Source organism: Oncorhynchus tshawytscha, linkage group LG08 (assembly GCF_018296145.1).
Source record: "Oncorhynchus tshawytscha isolate Ot180627B linkage group LG08, Otsh_v2.0, whole genome shotgun sequence".
NCBI classification, from domain to species: Eukaryota; Metazoa; Chordata; class Actinopteri; order Salmoniformes; family Salmonidae; genus Oncorhynchus; species Oncorhynchus tshawytscha.
This window is the reverse complement of record NC_056436.1, coordinates 81,240,050-81,260,578: the sequence shown is the minus strand read 5'-3', so window position 1 is coordinate 81,260,578 and position 20,529 is coordinate 81,240,050. Positions and strand designations below refer to the sequence as shown.

Below are 20,529 nucleotides of genomic sequence, written 5' to 3'. Positions count from 1 at the left end.
AATGAGGTCGAAGGAAATGTCCGTAGAGCTCCGAGACAGGATTGTGTCGAGGCACAGATCTGGGGAAGGGTACCAAAACATGTATGCACCATATTGGGTCCCCAAGAACACAGGGGCCTCCATCATTCTTAAATTAAAGAAGTTGGTTGAAGTTGGACAGAGCTCCAGAGTTCCTCTGTGGAGATGGGAGAACCTTCCAGAAAGACAACCATCTCTGCAGTACTCCACCAATCAGGCCTTAATGGTAGAGTGGCCAGACGGAAGCCAATCCGCAGTAAAAGGCACATGACAGTCCGCTTGGACTTTGCCAAAAGGCACCTAAAGGACACTCAGACTATGAGATTCTCTGGTCTGATGAAACCAAGGTTGAACTCTTTGGCCTGAATGAGAAGTGTCACGTAAAGCATGGTGGTGGCAGCATCATGCTGTGGGGATGTTTCTCGGAGGCAGGGACTGGGAGACGAGTCAGGATAGATGAAAACCTGCTCCAGAGAGCTCAGGATCTCAGACTGGGGCGAAGGGTCCCCTTCCAACAGGACAACGACCCTAAGCACTCAGCCAAGACAACACAGCAGTGGCTTCGGGACAAGTCTCTGAATGTCCTTGAGCAGCCCAGCCAGAGCCCGGACTTGAACCCAATCGAACATCTCTAGAGAGACCATAAAATAGCTGTGCAGCGACAGTCCCCATCGAACCTGACAGAGCTTGAGAGGATCTGCAGAGAAGAATGGGAGAAACTCCCCAAATACAGGTGTGCCAAGCTTGAAGCATCATACCCAAGAAAACTCGAGGCTGTAATCGCTGCCAAAGGTGCTTCAACAAAGTACTGAGTAAAGGGTCTGAATACTTGTGTAAATGTGATATTTCTGTTTCTTATTTTTAGTAAATTTGCAAACATTTCTAAAAAACCTGTGTTTGCTTTGTCATTATGGGGTATTGTGTGTAGATGGATGAGGAAAGAAAGCTATTTAATCCAAACGCCTGATAGATCCATTAGACAAGTCATCAGAACATTCCGGTGAGGGCTTCTCATGGTGTGATGGGGTAGCTTGTTCTAAAGACACCCTGCTTTTCTGTTGCATAATATAATGATACTTGAATAGGGCCAGGCTAGACTGTACAATAAAGCTACAGGGACATCTCGTCTAATTCAACCATCAATACACTTGATTAAATAAAGCAAGTTCAAGTCAATTAGACTAGAAATTCTTATTTCAGATAACTGTAAATATAAGATAGATGAAAGCAAAGCATAACTATTCCTGATGGGCACGAAAACATTAAACCAAGAAGGAAGGCAAAAGAAAAAATACTATTGTATTATATGATTCCTCATTTTGTAAAACTTCAAAGAAATACCCAATTAACCTGCAGTCCTCATGTTCAAAACCCTTGAAATAAAATAAGACCCCATTTAATTCAGTGCAAACAACACATCTCCTTTCCTATTCCTTTTCCTTGACTCTCCTTCTCTTCTTGATTCACCAAACCCCCAAATCATAGTGGAGCGTTGTCATAGCAACAACGAGTAAAAATATCACAAGATCACTTTTCCCACCAGAAGCTGAAAATAAAATGGAACAGAAATCGGTTGTTAGAACAAAACAAGATGATCAAAATGGATGCTAATTCACACACTAGACATAAGGTCAGCATACCAAACAACACCCTGTTCCCTGTACAGTGCACTGCTTTTGACCAGGGTATGTATATCAAGTGTCTCAGAGTAATAGTGCTGATTTCGGATCGTTGTAGTATTTTTTTACATGGACATGGGGAACAAACCGGATCCCAGATCAACACTCTGAGATCACTGATACATACAGCCCCAGAGCCTTATGGGCCTTGGTCAAACGTAGTACAATACATTCTATACAGAATAGGTCCCATATTACAAACCTTATCTAGGGGTGTGTCTGAAATGGCACCCTTCCCCCTATATAGTGCACTACTTTGACCAGAACCCTACGGGGAATTGGGGCTGTGTTTTCCCTCTGGCCATCTCCCTCCATACTATCAGAGGTCAATAGCCAGATCCCAGCCATCCCTTCCACCCTTCCTCCCTCCCTCGCCTGTCCATCCCTCTCTCCCTCCCTAAACTAACTAACTAACTAACTATCTGTCTGAACTAACTAACTATGTGTCTGAACTAACTAACTAACTATCTGTCTGAACTAACTAACTATGTGTCTGAACTAACTAACTAACTAACTAACTAACTAACTAACTAACTAACTATCTGTCTGAACCAACTAACTAATTAACTATCTGTCTGAACTAACTAACTAACTAACGAACTAACTAACTATGTGTCTGAACTAACTAACTAACTAACTAACTATCTGCCTGAACTAACTAACTAACTAACTAACTAACTATCTGCCTGAACTAACTAACTAACTATCTGTCTGAACTAAATAGCTAACTATCTTTCTGAACTAACTAAATAACTATCTGTCTGAACTAACTAACTAACTAACTAACTAACTAACTAACTAACTAACTATCTGTCTGAAATAACTAGCTAACTATCTGTCTGAACTAACTAACTATGTGTCTGAACTAGCTAACTAACTAAGTAACTAACTATCTCCCTAACCTTCATAACCGGATCCCTTCCTCCTAACTAGCTAACTATCTGTCTGAACTAACTATCTGTCTGAACTACCTAACTAACTATATGTCTGAACTAACTATGTGTCTGAACTAACTAACTAACTAACTAACTAACTAACTAACCAACTAACTATCTGTCTGACCTTCATAGTCAGATCCCAGCTCTCTCCCCTAACTAACTAACTAACTATCTGTCTGACCTTCATAGTCAGATCCCAGCCCTCCCTCCCTCCAAACCAACTAACTAACTAACTAATGCTTGTCAGGGTAATGATGGTAAATCAAATCAAATCCACCTTTTTTGTCAAGTGCGCCGAATACAACCTTACAGTGAAATGCTTACTTACAGGCTCTAACCAAAAGTGCAATTCCTAAGTTAAAAAAGGTATTAGGTGAACAATAGATAAGTAAAGAAATAAAAACAACAGGAAAAAGACAGTGAATAATAACAGTAGAGAGGCTATATACAGTAGAGAGGCTATATACAGTAGAGAGGCTACATACAGTAGAGAGGCTATATACAGTAGAGAGGCTATATACAGTAGAGAGGCTATATACAGTAGAGAGGCTACATACAGTAGAGAGGCTATATACAGTAGAGAGGCTATATACAGTAGAGAGGCTATATACAGTAGAGAGGCTATATACAGTAGAGGCTATATACAGTAGAGGCTATATACAGTAGAGAGGCTATATACAGTAGAGAGGCTATATACAGTAGAGAGGATATATACAGTAGAGGCTATATACAGTAGAGGCTATATACAGTAGAGAGGCTATATACAGTAGAGAGGCTATATACAGTAGAGGCTATATACAGTACAGGCTATATACAGTAGAGAGGCTATATACAGTAGAGGCTATATACAGTAGAGGCTATATACAGTAGAGAGGCTATATACAGTAGAGGCTATATACAGTAGAGGCTATATACAGTAGAGAGGCTATATACAGTAGAGGCTATATACAGTAGAGGCTATATACAGTAGAGAGGCTATATACAGTAGAGAGGCTATATACAGTAGAGAGGATATATACAGTAGAGGCTATATACAGTAGAGGCTATATACAGTAGAGAGGCTATATACAGTAGAGAGGCTATATACAGTAGAGGCTATATACAGTACAGGCTATATACAGTAGAGAGGCTATATACAGTAGAGGCTATATACAGTAGAGGCTATATACAGTAGAGAGGCTATATACAGTAGAGGCTATATACAGTAGAGAGGCTATATACAGTAGAGAGGCTATATACAGTAGAGAGGCTATATACAGTAGAGGCTATATACAGTAGAGAGGCTATATACAGTAGAGGCTATATACAGTAGAGAGGTTATATACAGTAGAGAGGCTATATACAGTAGAGGCTATATACAGTAGAGAGGTTATATACAGTAGAGGCTATATACAGTAGAGAGGCTATATATAGTAGAGAGGTTATATACAGTAGAGAGGCTATATACAGTAGAGGTTATATACAGTAGAGAGATTATATACAGTAGAGAGGCTATATACAGTAGAGGGGCTATATACAGTAGAGGGGCTATATATACAGTAGAGAGGCTACATACAGTAGAGGCTATATACAGTAGAGGCTATATACAGTAGAGAGGATATATACAGTAGAGAGGCTATATACAGTAGAGAGGCTATATACAGTAGAGAGGATATATACAGTAGAGAGGCTATATACAGTAGAGAGGATATATACAGTAGAGAGGCTATATACAGTAGCGAGGCTATATACAGTAGAGAGGATATATACAGTAGAGAGGCCACATACAGTAGAGAGGACACATACAGTAGAGAGAATATATATAGTAGAGAGGACACATACAGTTGAGAGGCTATATACAGTAGAGAGGCTATATACAGGAGAGAGGCGATATACAGTAGAGAGGCTATATACAGTAGCGAGGCTATATACAGTAGAGAGGCTATATACAGTAGAGAAGCTATATACAGTAGAGGCTACATACAGTAGAGGCTACATACAGTAGAGGCTACATACAGTAGAGGCTATATACAGTAGAGAGGCTATATACAGTAGAGGCTACATACAGTAGAGAGGCTATATACAGTAGAGAGGCTATATACAGTAGAGAGGCTATATACAGTAGAGAGGCTATATACAGTAGAGAAGTTATATACAGTAGCGAGGCTACATACAGTAGAGAGGCTATATACAGTAGAGGCTATATACAGTAGAGAGGCTACATACAGTAGAGAGGCTATATACAGTAGAGAGGTTATATACAGTAGAGAGGCTATATACAGTAGAGAAGTTATATACAGTAGTGAGGTTATATACAGTAGAGAGGCTACATACAGTAGAGAGGCTATATACAGTAGAGAGGCTATAACAGTAGCAAGGCTATATACAGTGGAGAGGCTATATACAGTAGAGAGGTTATATACAGTAGAGAGGCTATATACAGTAGAGAGGCTATATACAGTAGAGAGGCTATAACAGTAGCGAGGCTATATACAGTAGAGAGGCTATAACAGTAGCGAGGCTATGTACAGTAGAGAGGCTATATACAGTAGAGAGGCTATATACAGTAGAGAGGCTATATACAGTAGAGAGGCTATATACAGTAGTGGGGCTATATACAGTAGCGAGGCTATATACAGTGTAGAGAGGCTATATACAGTAGAGACGCTATATACAGTAGAGAGGCTACATACAGTAGAGAGGTTATATACAGTAGAGAGGCTATAACAGTAGCGAGGCTATAACAGTAGCGAGGCTATGTACAGTAGAGAGGCTATATACAGTAGAGAGGCTATATACAGTAGTGGGGCTATATACAGTAGAGAGGCTATATATAGTAGAGAGGCTATATACAGTAGAGAGGCTATATATAGTAGAGAGGTTATATACAGTAGAGAGGCTATATACAGTAGAGAGGCTATATACAGTAGAGAGGCTATATACAGTAGAGAGGTTATATACAGTAGAGAGGCTATATACAGTAGAGAGGCTATATACAGTAGAGAGGTTATATACAGTAGAGAGGCTATATACAGTAGAGAGGTTATATACAGTAGAGAGGCTATATACAGTAGAGAGGCTATATACAGTAGAGAGGCTATATACAGTAGAGAGGCTATATACAGTAGAGAGGCTATATACAGTAGAAAGGCTATAAAAATAGCGAGGCTATATACAGTAGAGAGGCTATATACAGTAGAGAGGTTATATACAGTAGAGAGGCTATATACATTAGAGAGGCTATAACAGTAGCGAGGTTATATACAGTTGCCAGGCTATAACAGTAGTGAGGCTATATACAGTAGCGAGGCTATAACAGTAGTGAGGCTATATACAGTAGAGAGGTTATATACAGTAGAGAGGCTATATACAGTAGAGAGGCTATAAAAGTAGCGAGGCTATATACAGTAGAGAGGCTATATACAGTAGTGAGGCTATATACAGTAGAGGCTATATACAGTAGAGAGGCTATATACAGTAGAGAGGTTATATACAGTAGAGAGGCTATATACAGTAGAGAGGTTATATACAGTAGAGAGGCTATATACAGTAGAGAGGCTATATACAGTAGAGAGGCTATATACAGTAGAGAGGCTATATACAGTAGAGAGGCTATATACAGTAGAGAGGCTATAACAGTAGCGAGGCTATATACAGTAGAGAGGCTATATACAGTAGAGAGGCTATATACAGTAGAGAGGCTATATACAGTAGAGAGGCTATATACAGTAGAGAGGCTATATACAGTAGAGAGGCTATATACAGTAGAGAGGCTATATACAGTAGAGAGGCTATATACAGTAGAGAGGCTATATACAGTAGAGAGGCTATAACAGTAGCGAGGCTATATACAGTAGAGAGGCTATAACAGTAGCAAGGCTACAACAGTATCGAGGCTATATACAGTAGAGAGGCTATAACAGTAGCGAGGCTATATACAGTAGAGAGGCTATATACAGGCACTGGTTAGTCGGGCTGATTGAGGTAGTATGTACATGTAGATATGGTTAAAGTGACTATGCATATATGATAAACAGAGAGTAGCAGTAGCGTAAAGAGCGGTTGGCGGGTGGCGGGACACAATGCAGAGAGCCTAGGTAGCCAAAGTGCGGGGGCACCGGTTGGTCGGGCTAATTGAGGTAGGATGTACATGAATGTATAGTTAAAGTGACTATGCATACAGTTGAAGTCAGAAGTTTACATACACCTTAGCCAAATACATTACAACAATGTTTTTCACAATTCCTGACATTTGATCCTAGTAAAAATGCCCTGTCTTAGGTCAGTTAGGATCACCACTTTATTCGTGAAATGTGAAATGTCAGAATAATAGTAGAGAGAATTATTTATTTCAGCTTTTATTTCTTTCATTACATTCCCATTGGGTCAGAAGTTTACATACACTCAATTAGTATTTGGTAGCATTGCCTTTAAATTGTTAACTTAGGTCAAACGTTTTGGGTAGCCTTCCACAAGCTTCCCACAATAAGTTGGGTGAATTTTGGCCCATTCTTCCGAACAGAGCTGGAGTAACTGAGTCAGGTTGTGGGCCTCCTTGCTCACACACGATTTTTCAGTTCTGCCCACACATTTTCTATAGGATTGAGGGAAGGGCTTTGTGATGGCCACTCCAATACCTTGACTTTGTTGTCCTTAAGCCATTTTGCCATAACTTTGGAAGTATGCTTGTGGTCATTGTCCATCTGGAAGACCCATTTGCAACCAAGCTTTAACTTCCTGACTGATGTCTTGAGATGTTGCTTCAATATTTCCACATAATTTTCCTCCTCATGATTCCATCTATTTTGTGAAGTGCACCAGTCCCTCCTGCAGCAAAGCACCCCCACAACATGATGCTGCCACTCTCGTGCTTCACGGTTGGGATGGTGTTCTTCGGCTTGCAAGTATCCCCCTTTTTCCTCCAAACATAACGATTGTCATTATGACCAAACAGTTATATATTTTTTTCATCAGACCAGAGGACATTACTCCAAAAAGTACAATCTTTGTCCCCATGTGCAGTTGCAAACCGTTTTCTGGATTTGAATGGTGGTTTGGAGCAGAGGCTTCTTCCTTGCTGAGCGGCCATTCAATTTATGTCGATATAGGACTTGTTTTACTGTGGATATAGATACTTTTATACCTGTTTCCTTCAGCCTCTTCACAAGGTCCTTTGCTGTTGTTCTGGGATTGATTTGCACTTTTTGCACCAAAGTACGTTCATCTCTAGGAGACAGAACTCGTCTCCTTCCTGAGCGGTATGACGGCTGCGTGGTCTCATGGTGTTTATACTTGTGTACTATTGTTTGTACAGATGAACGTCAGGCATTTGGAAATTGCTCCCAAGTATGAACCAGACTTGTGGAGGTCTACAATTATTTTCTTAGGTCTTGGCTGATTTCTTTTGATTTTCCCATGACATCATGGTCAAGCAAAGAGGCACTGAGTTTTAAGGTAGGCCTCGAAATACATCCACAGGTACACCTCCAATTGACTCAAATTATCAGAAGCTTCTAAAGCCATGACATCATTTTCTGGCATTTTTCAAGCTGTTTAAAGGCACAGTCGACTTAGTGTATGTAAACTTCTGACCCACTGGAATTGTGATACCCTGAATTATCAGTGAAATAATCTGTCTGTAAACAATTGTTGGGAAAATTACTTGTGTCATGCTCAAAGTAGATGTCCTAACCGTCAGGATGCTCTCAATGTTGCAGGAAGTCCAGGATCCAGTTGCAGAGGGAGATTTTTAGTCCCAGGATCCTTAGCTTAGTGATGAGCTTAATGGGCACTATGGTGTTGAACGCTGAGCTGTAGTCAATGAATAGCATTCTCACATAGGTGTTCCTTTTGTCCAGATGGGAAAGGGCAGTGTGGAGTGCAATAGAGATTACATCATCTGTGGATCTGTTTGGGTGGTAAGCAAATTAGAGTGGGTCTAGGGTTTCTGGGATAATGGTGTTGATGTGAGCCATTACCAGCCTTTCAAAGCACTTCATGGCTACGGACGTGAGTGCTACGGGTCTGTAGTCATTTAGGCAGGTTGCCTTAGTGTTCTTGGGCACAGGGACTATGGTGGTCTGCTTGAAACATGTTGGTATTACAGACTCAATCAGAGACATGTTGAAAATGTCAGTGAAGACACCTACCAGTTGGTCAGCACAGCACACATCCTGGTAATCCATCTGGCCCCGCAGCCTTGTGTATGTTGACCTGTTTAAAGGTCTTACTCACGTCGGCTATGGAGAGCATCAGTCGTCCGGAATAGCTGATGCTCTCATGCATGCCTCAGTGTTGCTTGCCTTGAAGCGAGCATAGAAGTGATTTAGCTCGTCTGGTAGGCTCGTGTCACTGGGCAGCTCGTGGCTGTGCTTCCCTTTGTAGTCTGTACTAGTTGGCAAGCCCTGCCACATAAGACGAGCGTCTCGTATGTACAAAATAAGTTACAAATAACGCAAAAGAGAACACATAACACAATTGGTTGGGCGCCCGTAAAACTGCTGCCATTTCTTTCGCCGCCATTTTAATATGGTTATAGGGTTGTATGGTAATGATAGTAATGAACACAACATTCACGCCCCACTAATTCATCTCAACCACAGCTGCTTGCTTTAAATCTGTTAATTCACAGAACGCTAATTAACAGTACTGGAGTGCTGGCAATCTGGTAGTCTGTTTGAACAGCAACTAAACCAACTACCGTAGGAGCGGGTAGCCCACGTGTAGGTCTAATTAATGAACTAAACAGAAAGGCTAGAGACAGAGGAATAACCCGTACACACAAACTGGTAATGGAACACACCAAGTTTTAAAAAGGCAAGCAAAGAGAAATGGGGAGGGCAGACTGAAAACAACCATATTCTACCCCTCCTTGTTATCCACTATGCATATGAATTGCATATAACCGAACAAACCTACAACCACACAACTGTTCAACCACACAACCCTACAACTGTTCAACCACACAACCCTATAACCACACAACCACACAACACTACAACTGTTCAACCACACAACCCTATAACCACACAACCACACAACTGTTCAACCACACAACACTACAACTGTTCAACCTTACAACCATACAACTGTTCAACCTTACAACCACACAACACTACAACTGTTCAACCTTACAACCATACAACTGTTCAACCTTACAACCATACAACGGTTCAACCTTACAACCATACAACTGTTCAACCTTACAACCATACAACTGTTCAACCTTACAACCATACAACTGTTCAACCTTACAACCATACAACTGTTCAACCTTACAACCATACAACGGTTCAACCTTACAACCATACAACTGTTCAACCACACAACACTACAACTGTTCAACCTTACAACCATACAACTGTTCAACCTTACAACCATACAACGGTTCAACCTTACAACCATACAACTGTTCAACCACACAACACTACAACTGTTCAACCACACAACACTACAACAGTTCAACCACATAACCTCAGCAGTGTATATTTGTGCAATAAGCAATAAGATGACAGAGAGGAGAGGAGAGGAGAGGAGAGGAGAGGAGAGGAGAGGAGAGGAGAGGAGAGGAGAGGAGAGGAGAGGAGAGGAGAGGAGAGGAGAGGAGAGGAGAGGAGAGGAGAGGAGAGGAGAGGAGAGGAGAGGAGAGGAGAGGAGAGGAGAGGAGAGGAGAGGAGAGGAGAGGAGAGGAGAGGAGAAATAGAAATTGGTCATCATAATATCACATTTGGGCCACCTTTCCATTTCCACTGTCCCCAGTCAGTCAGGAGGGAAGACAGAGATGAGGGAGGACAGAGATGAGGGAGGACATAGTCTAGGGAGGACAGATATGAGGGAGGACATAGACGAGGGAGGACATAGACGAGGGAGGACATAGACGAGGGAGGACAGAGATGAGGGAGGACATTTCCAGAGAGGGAACAAACACACACAGTGACACACAGACACACAGACACACACACACACACAGTGACACACACACACACAATGACACACATACACACACGCACACACACACACACACACACACACACAGTGACACACGCACACACACAGTGACACACAGACACACACACACAGTGACACACAGACACACACACACAGTGACACACAGACACACACACACACACAGTGACACACACACACACACAGACACACACACACACATACACATACACATACAGTGACACACACACAGTGACACACACACACACAGAGCACAAAGTCTATTCTCTGACTCCCGCTGAGCCTTTAGCCCCATGTTATAATGTCATGGAGATCCGGCTGGCATGGCCACCTGGACACTGGCTCGCTGTGTGTGTGCGTGCTTAACAGATGTCACACTGCTTGCTTAGTGAGTATAGCCTCCTCCTAATTCATCTCACAGCAAGGCTGGAACCCAGGACCTCCCACACGTGACCACCCTCCTGAAGCGTCTCACCAGCTAGCTCTTCACTTCAGGCCGAGGAGTGAGCTTCACACATCCTCGTGTGTTGCACCATGTGTTACACGTGCCTGGTGCGACCCGGTTGGCAGGGCTGGCTGACCTACAGGCTTGCATTGCCCCACAACACAGCTGACCTTTGATGCTTCTCTAGAGACCACCTGTGTGTGTGTGTGTGTATGTGTATGTGTATGTGTGTGTGTGTGTGTGTGTGTGTGTGTGTGTGTGTGTGTGTGTGTGTGTGTGTGTGTGTGTGTGTGTGTGTGTGTGTGTGTGTGTGTGTGTGTGTGTGTGTGTGTGTGTGTGTGTGTGTGTGTGTGTGTGTGTGTGTGTGTGTGTGTGTGTGTGTGTGTGTGTGTGTGTGTGTGTGTGTGTGTGTGTGTGTGTGTGTGTGTGTGTGTGTGTGTGTGTGTGCAGGCCCTGTGTAATGTAATTATTTAATCCGTGTTCATAAACTCCAATTATATTTATCTGTCTGATACCCAGAGGTTGTAAAGTTCTTAGGTCTTCAATAAAACAGACAGAATTCCCAGCTCATTGATCAGATCCCGATTTATTTGCGAGAGCTCTCTAGTTTTCACAAATACATTCCTTCTTATACTACGCACATGCATACACACCAACATGGATTTTCTCATGAGTCTAACCACAGTTTATAACCCCTCAGCTGACCGTTCCAGGCTCCCCGAGACACCATAACTCTGGAGGAGCCCTCCCTGTCCTCTTCTTATCTCCACATACATTCCTTTCTTCCTAGGTACATGCCATATAACCCCTTCCTAATGAACAAACATTATTTAAGACTACAAGAAAGACAGGGTAGAATTCTTGCCAGTTATAGTGCAGTATACCTAATTTAGTCATTATTGATAAAAATCCCATAACACCCTGTCACCGGTCTTCCAGCACTAAGGGGTGAGGGAGCAGCACCAGTCAGGTGTTAGTGCCGGGATAGAGCAAGACTTTAGTTTGGTTCCTCAGGACCCTGACTGGAAGCAAAGGTTTAGTTTGTCCCTCAGGACCCTGACTGGAAACAAAGGTTTAGTTTGGCCCTCAGGACCCTGACTGGAAACAATGGATTAGTTTGGCCCTCAGGACCCTGACTGGAAACAAAGGTTTAGTTTGGCCCTCAGGACCCTGACTGGAAACAATGGATTAGTTTGGCCCTCAGGACCCTGACTGGAAACAAAGGTTTAGTTTGAGTCTAGTGTTAACATTATAGATGGACCAGTAACCTGAGTCTAGTGTTAACATTATAGATGGACCAGCAACCTGAGTCTAGTGTTAACATTATAGACATGAACCAGCAACCTGAGTCTAGTGTTAACATCATAGATGGACTAGCAACCTGAGTCTAGTGTTAACATTATAGATGGACCAGCAACCTGAGTCTAGTGTTAACATTATAGATGAAACAGCAACCTGAGCCTAGTGTTAACATTATAGATGAACCAGCAACCTGAGCCTAGTGTTAACATTATAGATGGACCAGCAACCTGAGTCTAGTGTTAACATTATAGATGAACCAGCAACCTGAGTCTAGTGTTAACATTATAGATGAACCAGTAACCTGAGTCTAGTGTTAACATTATAGATGGACCAGCAACCTGAGTCTAGTGTTAACATTATAGACATGAACCAGCAACCTGAGCCTAGTGTTAACATTATAGATGAACCAGCAACCTGAGTCTAGTGTTAACATTATAGATGAACCAGTAACCTGAGTCTAGTGTTAACATTATAGATGGACCAGCAACCTGAGTCTAGTGTTAACATTATAGACATGAACCAGCAACCTGAGCCTAGTGTTAACATTATAGACATGGAGAAATCAGCTACTATAAACGACAAAGAAAATGAGAGAAATTAAGAAACTACAAGACAAGACAAACCAACTGGAAGTGCTTTCTAGAATGGCTGTCGGACAAGGGGATAAACATCGATCTGGCAACTGTTTCACAACAGGAGATGGGTCATATTCTCCGGAGTTTCCTACGCCACCTACTGAATAAGGTGTGGTTTGATTTGCAGTTGCAATGTGGCCGAAGAGGAAATGAAGGAAAAGGCAAACTGAAGCCCGACTCATTCGTAATAAACGAAGACAAAAAATGAAGAAACCAAGAACCACAGAAAATCACTGGAGAGAGAGACAGATAGTGTAGAATAGTTGCGGCAGCATGTATGAGAACCCGGGGGAACGAGCTCTGCCCTGTGGAAATGTGCAATTCAGTATCATAAATAAATAGCTGCCGATACTGTGACCATCCGGGGGAAAAAAGTATTTGTGGTTTCTATTCTGATCTGATGTATCAATGTCTTTGATACAATTTTCAGCGTTGTTTTCAGAACCATGGATAGTGCCTCTATACAATGTTTCCATCTGACATGACGTTTTCCTGTGCATGGACCGGAGGTGCGCTGTTTTCAGAACCACGGACAGCGTCCCTAGAAACCAAGGTTCTGAAACTATCAAACAGCGCTTGGGTAGTTTTGCTTTACATGGCAGTCCATACAAATAGAACTAACGACCAGAGAGCACCTAAAAGGCCACTTGACAACCTCATGGCCATGACCACATCACAGCCATGATAAAAAAATAATATCATAACATATGGCCTCTCATGTACAGTATTATTGCTTAATTATATGGTTCCTTATTTTTCCAAATCAGACTTTTGCTCCAGTGATTTCTTGTGGGCTACCCTGGGATGTCAAGGAAGACATGATGACCAGGAAGGAGCTGAAATTCAAACCAGTACCACTCATCTGAAATGGCAACTTATTCCTTCTATATGGTGCCTTTCATTTAGCCATGACCTAGTGCATTTCATATATAGAGTGCCATTTTGGATGCAACCAGGGTTGCCGTCAATCCATTTCAATTCTAGTCAACTCAGGAAGAACACTGAAATTCCCAAAATAAAGCATTCTGTATAACCCTAACCCTTTGAATTAGCAACATTTGGAATGGGCATTTGAAATTTGGTTTGCTTTATGAATCGACTGGAACTTAAATGGAAATGACTCCAACTCTGGGCGCAACTTTAGTCTTCAAGACTGGAGATCTGAGAAGGAGAATGACAGAGGAGCAACCAACAACCTGTCTGTTTGAAGCTGGCTCTGAAACTCCAGTACCACCAACAACCTGTCTGTTTGAAGCTGGCTCTGAAACTCCAGTACCACCAACAACCTGTCTGTTTGAAGCTGGCTCTGAAACTCCAGTACCACCAACAACCTGTCTGTTTGAAGCTGGCTCTGAAACTCCAGTACCACCAACAACCTGTCTGTTTGAAGCTGGCTCTGAAACTCCAGTACCAACAACAACCTGTCTGTTTGAAGCTGGCTCTGAAACTCCAGTACCACCAACAACCTGTCTGTTTGAAGCTGGCTCTGAAACTCCAGTACCACCAAAAACCTGTCTGTTTGAAGCTGGCTCTGAAACTCCAGTATCACCAACCTGTCTGTTGTTAGAGGAGACAGAGAGGAACTCCTGTACCACCAACCTGTCTGTTGTTAGAGGAGACAGAGAGGAACTCCTGTACCACCAACCTGTCTGTTGTTAGAGGAGACAGAGAGGAACTCCTGTACCACCAACCTGTCTGTTGTTAGAGGAGACAGAGAGGAACTCCAGTATCACCAACCTGTCTGTTGTTAGAGGAGACAGAGAGGAACTCCTGTACCACCAACCTGTCTGTTGTTAGAGGAGACAGAGAGGAACTCCAGTATCACCAACCTGTCTGTTGTTAGAGGAGACAGAGAGGAACTCCAGTATCACCAGCCTGTCTGTTGTTAGAGGAGACATAGAGGAACTCCAGTATCACCAACCTGTCTGTTGTTAGAGGAGACAGAGAGGAACTCCAGTATCACCAGCCTGTCTGTTGTTAGAGGAGACAGAGAGGAACTCCAGTATCACCAACCTGTCTGTTGTTAGAGGAGACAGAGAGGAACTCCAGTATCACCAGCCTGTCTGTTGTTAGAGGAGACATAGAGGAACTCCTGTACCACCAACCTGTCTGTTGTTAGAAGGAAGGTTGTTACATAACCATGAGAGGAGGATTCACATTCAGAAGGTAATAATGACTATGTGTGGGACGATGGAGAGAGGGGAGAATGAGGAAGAGGGGAAAGAGAGATAGAGAGAGACAGAGGGAGAGAGAGAGAGAGAGAGAGAGAGAGAGAGAGCAGAGAGAGAGAGAGATAAGGGAGAATGAAGGAGATTGGAGAGAGGGAGAGAGGGAGAGAGCGAGGGAGGGAGGGAGGGAGGGAGAGAGATCATATTTTTGGCAGTTTTCATTTCGTCTAAATGCGTCGGCCGTGCAGCCGTTTTGTAGGAGAGGAAGAGAGGAGAGGAATGGAGGAAGAGAGGAGAGGAATAGAGGATGAGAGTAGAGGATGAGAGGAGAAGAATAGAGGATGAGAGGACGAGAGGAGAAGAAGAGAGGATGAGAGGAGAGGAATAGAGGATGAGAGGAGAGGAATAGAGGATGAGAGGAGAGGAATAGAGGATGAGAGGAGAGGAATAGAGGATGAGAGGAGAGGAATAGAGGATGAGAGGAGAGGAATAGAGGATGAGAGGAGAGGAATAGAGGATGAGAGGAGAGCCATGCTTATGCTCCTGCCCTGCAAGCCAATTCTTTCTCCTCCGTGAAATGAAATGAGAATGTTCTTATAGCTACAGGGAGTTGGCATGACGTCAGTCCTCTCTCTCTCTCTCTCTCTCTTTCTACTAATCTGTTCTGTTCGCTCTTTCGTGCACTGTTTTGTTACACACTGAGTGGCTGGCTGTATGAAGCCGTGTTTTGTTTATTACAGATGAACGTCTGTAGATGTGGATTCTGAGTTTTAAAGTAACATCACCCTTTAGAGAGATAAAGGTGGCTTATGTGGAAATCCAGGTCAGAGACAGAGAGGACGCAGCCAGGCATTTAAAAACCAGAGGAGAGAGGGAGGGAGGTGTGAAGGGGGAGGGAGGGAGGTGTGAAGGGAGGGAGGGAGGGAGGTGTGAAGGGGGGGGAGGGAGGGAGGGGGAGGGAGGGAGGGAGGGAGGGAGGGAGGGAGGGAGGGAGGGAGGGAGGGAGGGAGGAGGGAGGGAGGGAGGGAGGGAGGGAGGGAGGGAGGGAGGGAGGGAGGGAGGGAGGGAGGGAGGGAGGGAGGGAGGGAGGGAGGGAGGTGGGAGGGGAAGGGGGAGGAGGGAGGGAGAAAGGGAGGAAGAGATGATCACTGGTTGACATCCCAGAGGAACCCCACAGCCCTTTCATCCTTTTAGCCTAGCTGCATCCTCTTTAACCAAAACTAACTTCCACATCCCTTCCTCACAGGAAGTACTATGGTAATTCAGCTGATGATGCTTTTATCCAGGCAGACCTATAGCATTATAGCAAGCTCAGTGATTCAGTACACATGGCCCACACAGGAATAAAACTTCACAGCACAACTCACTGTGTTTCCAGCATCAAGCCCCAACCAACCAAGCCATCTAACCAACTAACACAATGTACTGTCTTGCCACACAAGTCTTATCTGGGCAAAATGTACACTCAGGTAAATTCAATTACATATTTGCAATAAAATCCACTGGGAAAAACCATGCCAAATGCAACAACGGATCAAATATGAATTCAGTTGGGTAAGGAGAACAGAACTCTCCCCTACAAGCCTCCTCCAGAGCAAACCATTGATACAATGTTACGTAAGATGCCTATTTCTTATCCAGAGCACAGAGCACAGAGAGAGAGAGAGATCCTCCTCATACCATCTCTATGCACCTAGTGGTTTTCTACAGCACGGAGACAGATGACACCCCTATTCTCTATATTGTACACTATTTTTTTTAAATTCCCTATAATGTACACTACTTTTTTTTATTCCCTATAATGTACACTACTTTTTTTATTCCCTATAATGTACACTACTTTTGACTAGGACCCATGGGACTCTCTGGTCAAAAGTAGTTCACTACATATGGAGTAGGGTGCCATTAGGGACATACCCATAACATTGTGTAGTGGAGCTCGATTAAATACCCTCGTGATTACCATCGTATGTCCAGACATGTTCTTTTTCACACATATCTACGTCATCGCTCATGTTCTGACAGGGGGAGGGGGGATCATTTACGTAGCTGATGATGCGCTCCCCCGTCGCGCTTCAAAGTGAAGTGAAGCTGGAACTAGATACCTCTCCCAAAGGAGAGCGCGGTGCAATCACGTTGAAGAAAATGTTTTTGTACTATGAGAGAAAATGGGAATTCTCTCGGTTTTTCCCTTAAATCTTCATTTTTGGCGTTATAGCGCGCCGCTGTCATGTCAAACAAAATGATAGCAGTCAATGGCTTGATACAAGAAACCGAAACAGAAGACGCCACAGCCTCGGCGTTGATTGTGCACGCAAGGATGTCCGCAGAAGTGCGCCAGTGAGCGTGTGTTTTGAATTCAAATGGGAACCAATAGACACCAATCATCCATGTCCGGAAAAACATCTAAATGCAGAGCTGAGAATCGATTCCAGTATAGAATCAAACTAACATCAGACTCCCCCCACACGTCGTTAACATAATTCCCCATAATGCAGGACGTGACATGCATTATGTTCCCTGTCAAACATGGATTGACAATGCGTTATAGGTTTCTCTATACGAATCTACTCAACCAGGCATACTGAGAAACATATAAGGAGGATGATAATGATGCACGTACCATATTGACTTCAGACACCATGTCTATGCTGGCTATGTCTATATTCATCCCCACAGCCACCGGCGCACCTGTGAAGCGAAGAAAAGCAGGTTATTAAAGGAGAACGGAATTCTTTCTTTCCCCTTTAGAAATAAGAATGTGGTGACCGTTATTCTACCAGTAGGTTGCTGTCAATGATATGTCACCAAGTTCTCTCATCATCAGTTTAAATAATGCATGTTTTATGCAGTCTTAATGATCATCGTTGTCAATTAAAATGACTATAATCATCGGCATCATCATTTGGAACTCCCTTGATGATTTTCCATTCAAACAGAATGGTAGGCAACCAGAAGTTCAATAGGCTACCCGCTGCGAATAGAATCGATCGTCAAGTTAAAGACCCTTCTTCTCCATACAGAATAGGCTAGCATGTCTTATTTCATCATTAGAAGGTGGTACACTGGAAAAGGTTTTTGGTGACGTGAAAAATACGTGTTATATATTTGGATGGAAGGCTATTACACTGTATTAACACTGTAATTGGAGAGGTAGCCTAGTCTATGGATGGAAGATTTATCACGATGAGAACAATTGTACCAGAGTTTTTTTTTTTTCAGCAATTCATTAAACATGTATTGCACTGCACGTCATAAATGGCAGCAAACATGACATTCATCATCTCGATTTGCTTTTCCTTTTGTCTTTCTTCTTACCTCCGAAATCTGGCCTCAACCGAATGTCGTAGCCTTTCATCAGTCTGTCGACCGTGTCTTTAACCAGCGGCATGTTACTGGGATCCCTCAGATCTTTGGCGCTGAGGGCGAAGACAGAACATAAGGTGGTCGGCAAGCAAATACCTACTTAAAAACAAGATAGAGCGGGACGGCGCTTTAAATAGCCTAGGATACATGCCATGCAATGGAGATTTGAAGAATGGGCGTAAAAACACAATCACCAATTTACCTTTGCGCACAGCAGATAAAAGTACAAAAGAAGGAAAAGGTCAACATTCCAAAGCGGTGTTTCCTGAGCTTCCCCATCGTCACAGGTTCGATGTGCTTTCGGGATGCGAGTGAGGAGGACGCGCATCCAACTTACTCCGAAAAGCTCCGAGAACCCAATGAGAGGCGCATGCGTACATCCTACCAAAATATCAAACACCGGCGAGTAATGATGGTGGTGGATGAGCGGTTTCCATAGCAGAGAAACAAATTAAAGGGACAAGTGGATGAGCGTAATGAAGAGAAAAATATCTTCTACCTTTCCGTCCACACCACTAGAACCGAACAGCCAAAATACAATTAGTATCATTCCAGCGTTATCCTTATATTGGTTTTTGTTGGTAGTTCAGTGAACTTTGCAATGAACAGGGAAAACCAATTAATACAATCAATAGGATATAGTGTATTAATAATAACATAGGATATACAGTGGGGCAAAAAAGTATTCAGTCAGCCACCAATTGTGCAAGTTCTCCCACTTAGAAAGATGAGTGGCCTGTCATTTTCTTCGTAGGTACACTTCAACTATGACAGACAAAATTAGAAAAGAAATCCAGAAAATCACATTGCAGGATTTTTAATGAATTTATTTGCAAATTATGGTGGAAAATAAGTATTTGGTCACCTACAAACAAGCAAGATTTCTGTCTCTCACAGACCTGTAACTTCTTCTTTAAGAGGCTCCTCTGTCCTCCACTCGTTACCTGTATTAATAGCACCTGTTTGAACTTGTTATCAGTATAAAAGACACCTGTCCACAACCTCAAACAGTCACACTCCAAACTCCACTATGGCCAAGACCAAAGAGCTGTCAAAGGACACCAGAAACAAAATTGTAGACCTGCACCAGGCTGGGAAGACTGAATCTGCAATAGGTAAGCAGCTTGGTTTGAAGAAATCAACTGTGGGAGCAATTATTAGGAAATGGAAGACATATAAGACCACTGATAATCTCCCTCGATCTGGGGCTCCACGCAAGATCTCACCCTGTGGGGTCAAAATGATCACAAGAACGGTGAGCAAAAATCCCAGAACCACACGGGGGGACCTAGTGAATGACCTGCAGAGAGCTGGGACCAAAGTAACAAAGCCTACCATCAGTAACACACTACGCCGCCAGGGACTCAAATCCTGCAGTGACAGACGTGTCCCCCTGCTTAAGCCAGTACATGTTCAGGCCCGTCTGTAGTCTTCTTCTGGATCATTTGGATGATGGATCATTTGGATGATCCAGAAGAAGATTGGGAGAATGTCATATGGTCAGATGAAACCAAAATATAACTTTTTGGTAAAAACTCAACTTGTCGTGTTTGGAGGACAAAGAATGCTGAGTTGCATCCAAAGAACACCATACCTACTGTGAAGCATGGGGGTGGAAACATTATGCTTTGGGGCTGTTTTTCTGCAAAGGGACCAGGACGACTGATCCGTGTAAAGGAAAGAATGAATGGGGCCATGTATCGTGAGATTTTGAGTGAAAATCTTCTTCCATCAGCAAGGGCATTAAAGATGAAACGTGGCTGGGTCTTTCAGCATGACAATGATCTCAAACATACTGCCTGGGCAACGAAGGAGTGGCTTCGTAAGAAGCATTTCAAGGTCCTGGAGTGGCCTAGCCAGTCTCCAGATCTCAACCCCATAGAAAATCTTTGGAGGGAGTTGAAAGTCCATGTTGCCCAGCAACAGCCCCAAAACATCATTGCTCTAGAGGAGACCTGCATGGAGGAATGGGCCAAAATACCAGCAACAGTGTGTGAAAACCCTGTGAAGACTTACAGAAAACATTTGACCTCT

The 20,529-nt window shown here is 43.1% G+C and overlaps 1 protein-coding gene across 2 annotated transcripts in view; it reads right to left on the bottom strand.

The window, feature by feature from the left end:
- The window catches only part of gabrb2a (gamma-aminobutyric acid type A receptor subunit beta2a), a 100,615-nt gene extending 81,775 nt beyond the window's left edge, over window positions 1-18,840 (bottom strand). For both annotated transcript variants that reach the window (XM_042326058.1, XM_042326059.1), the window contains exons 1-3: window positions 18,698-18,840; window positions 18,448-18,548; window positions 17,753-17,820 (exon numbers count right to left, since the gene is read on the bottom strand). In XM_042326058.1, the coding sequence (XP_042181992.1) occupies window positions 17,753-17,820; window positions 18,448-18,548; window positions 18,698-18,774 (246 nt within the window). In that variant the 5' untranslated portion in view covers window positions 18,775-18,840. The remainder of the gene's footprint in view (window positions 1-17,752; window positions 17,821-18,447; window positions 18,549-18,697) is intronic.
- Between the last annotated feature and the right edge of the window lie 1,689 nt (window positions 18,841-20,529).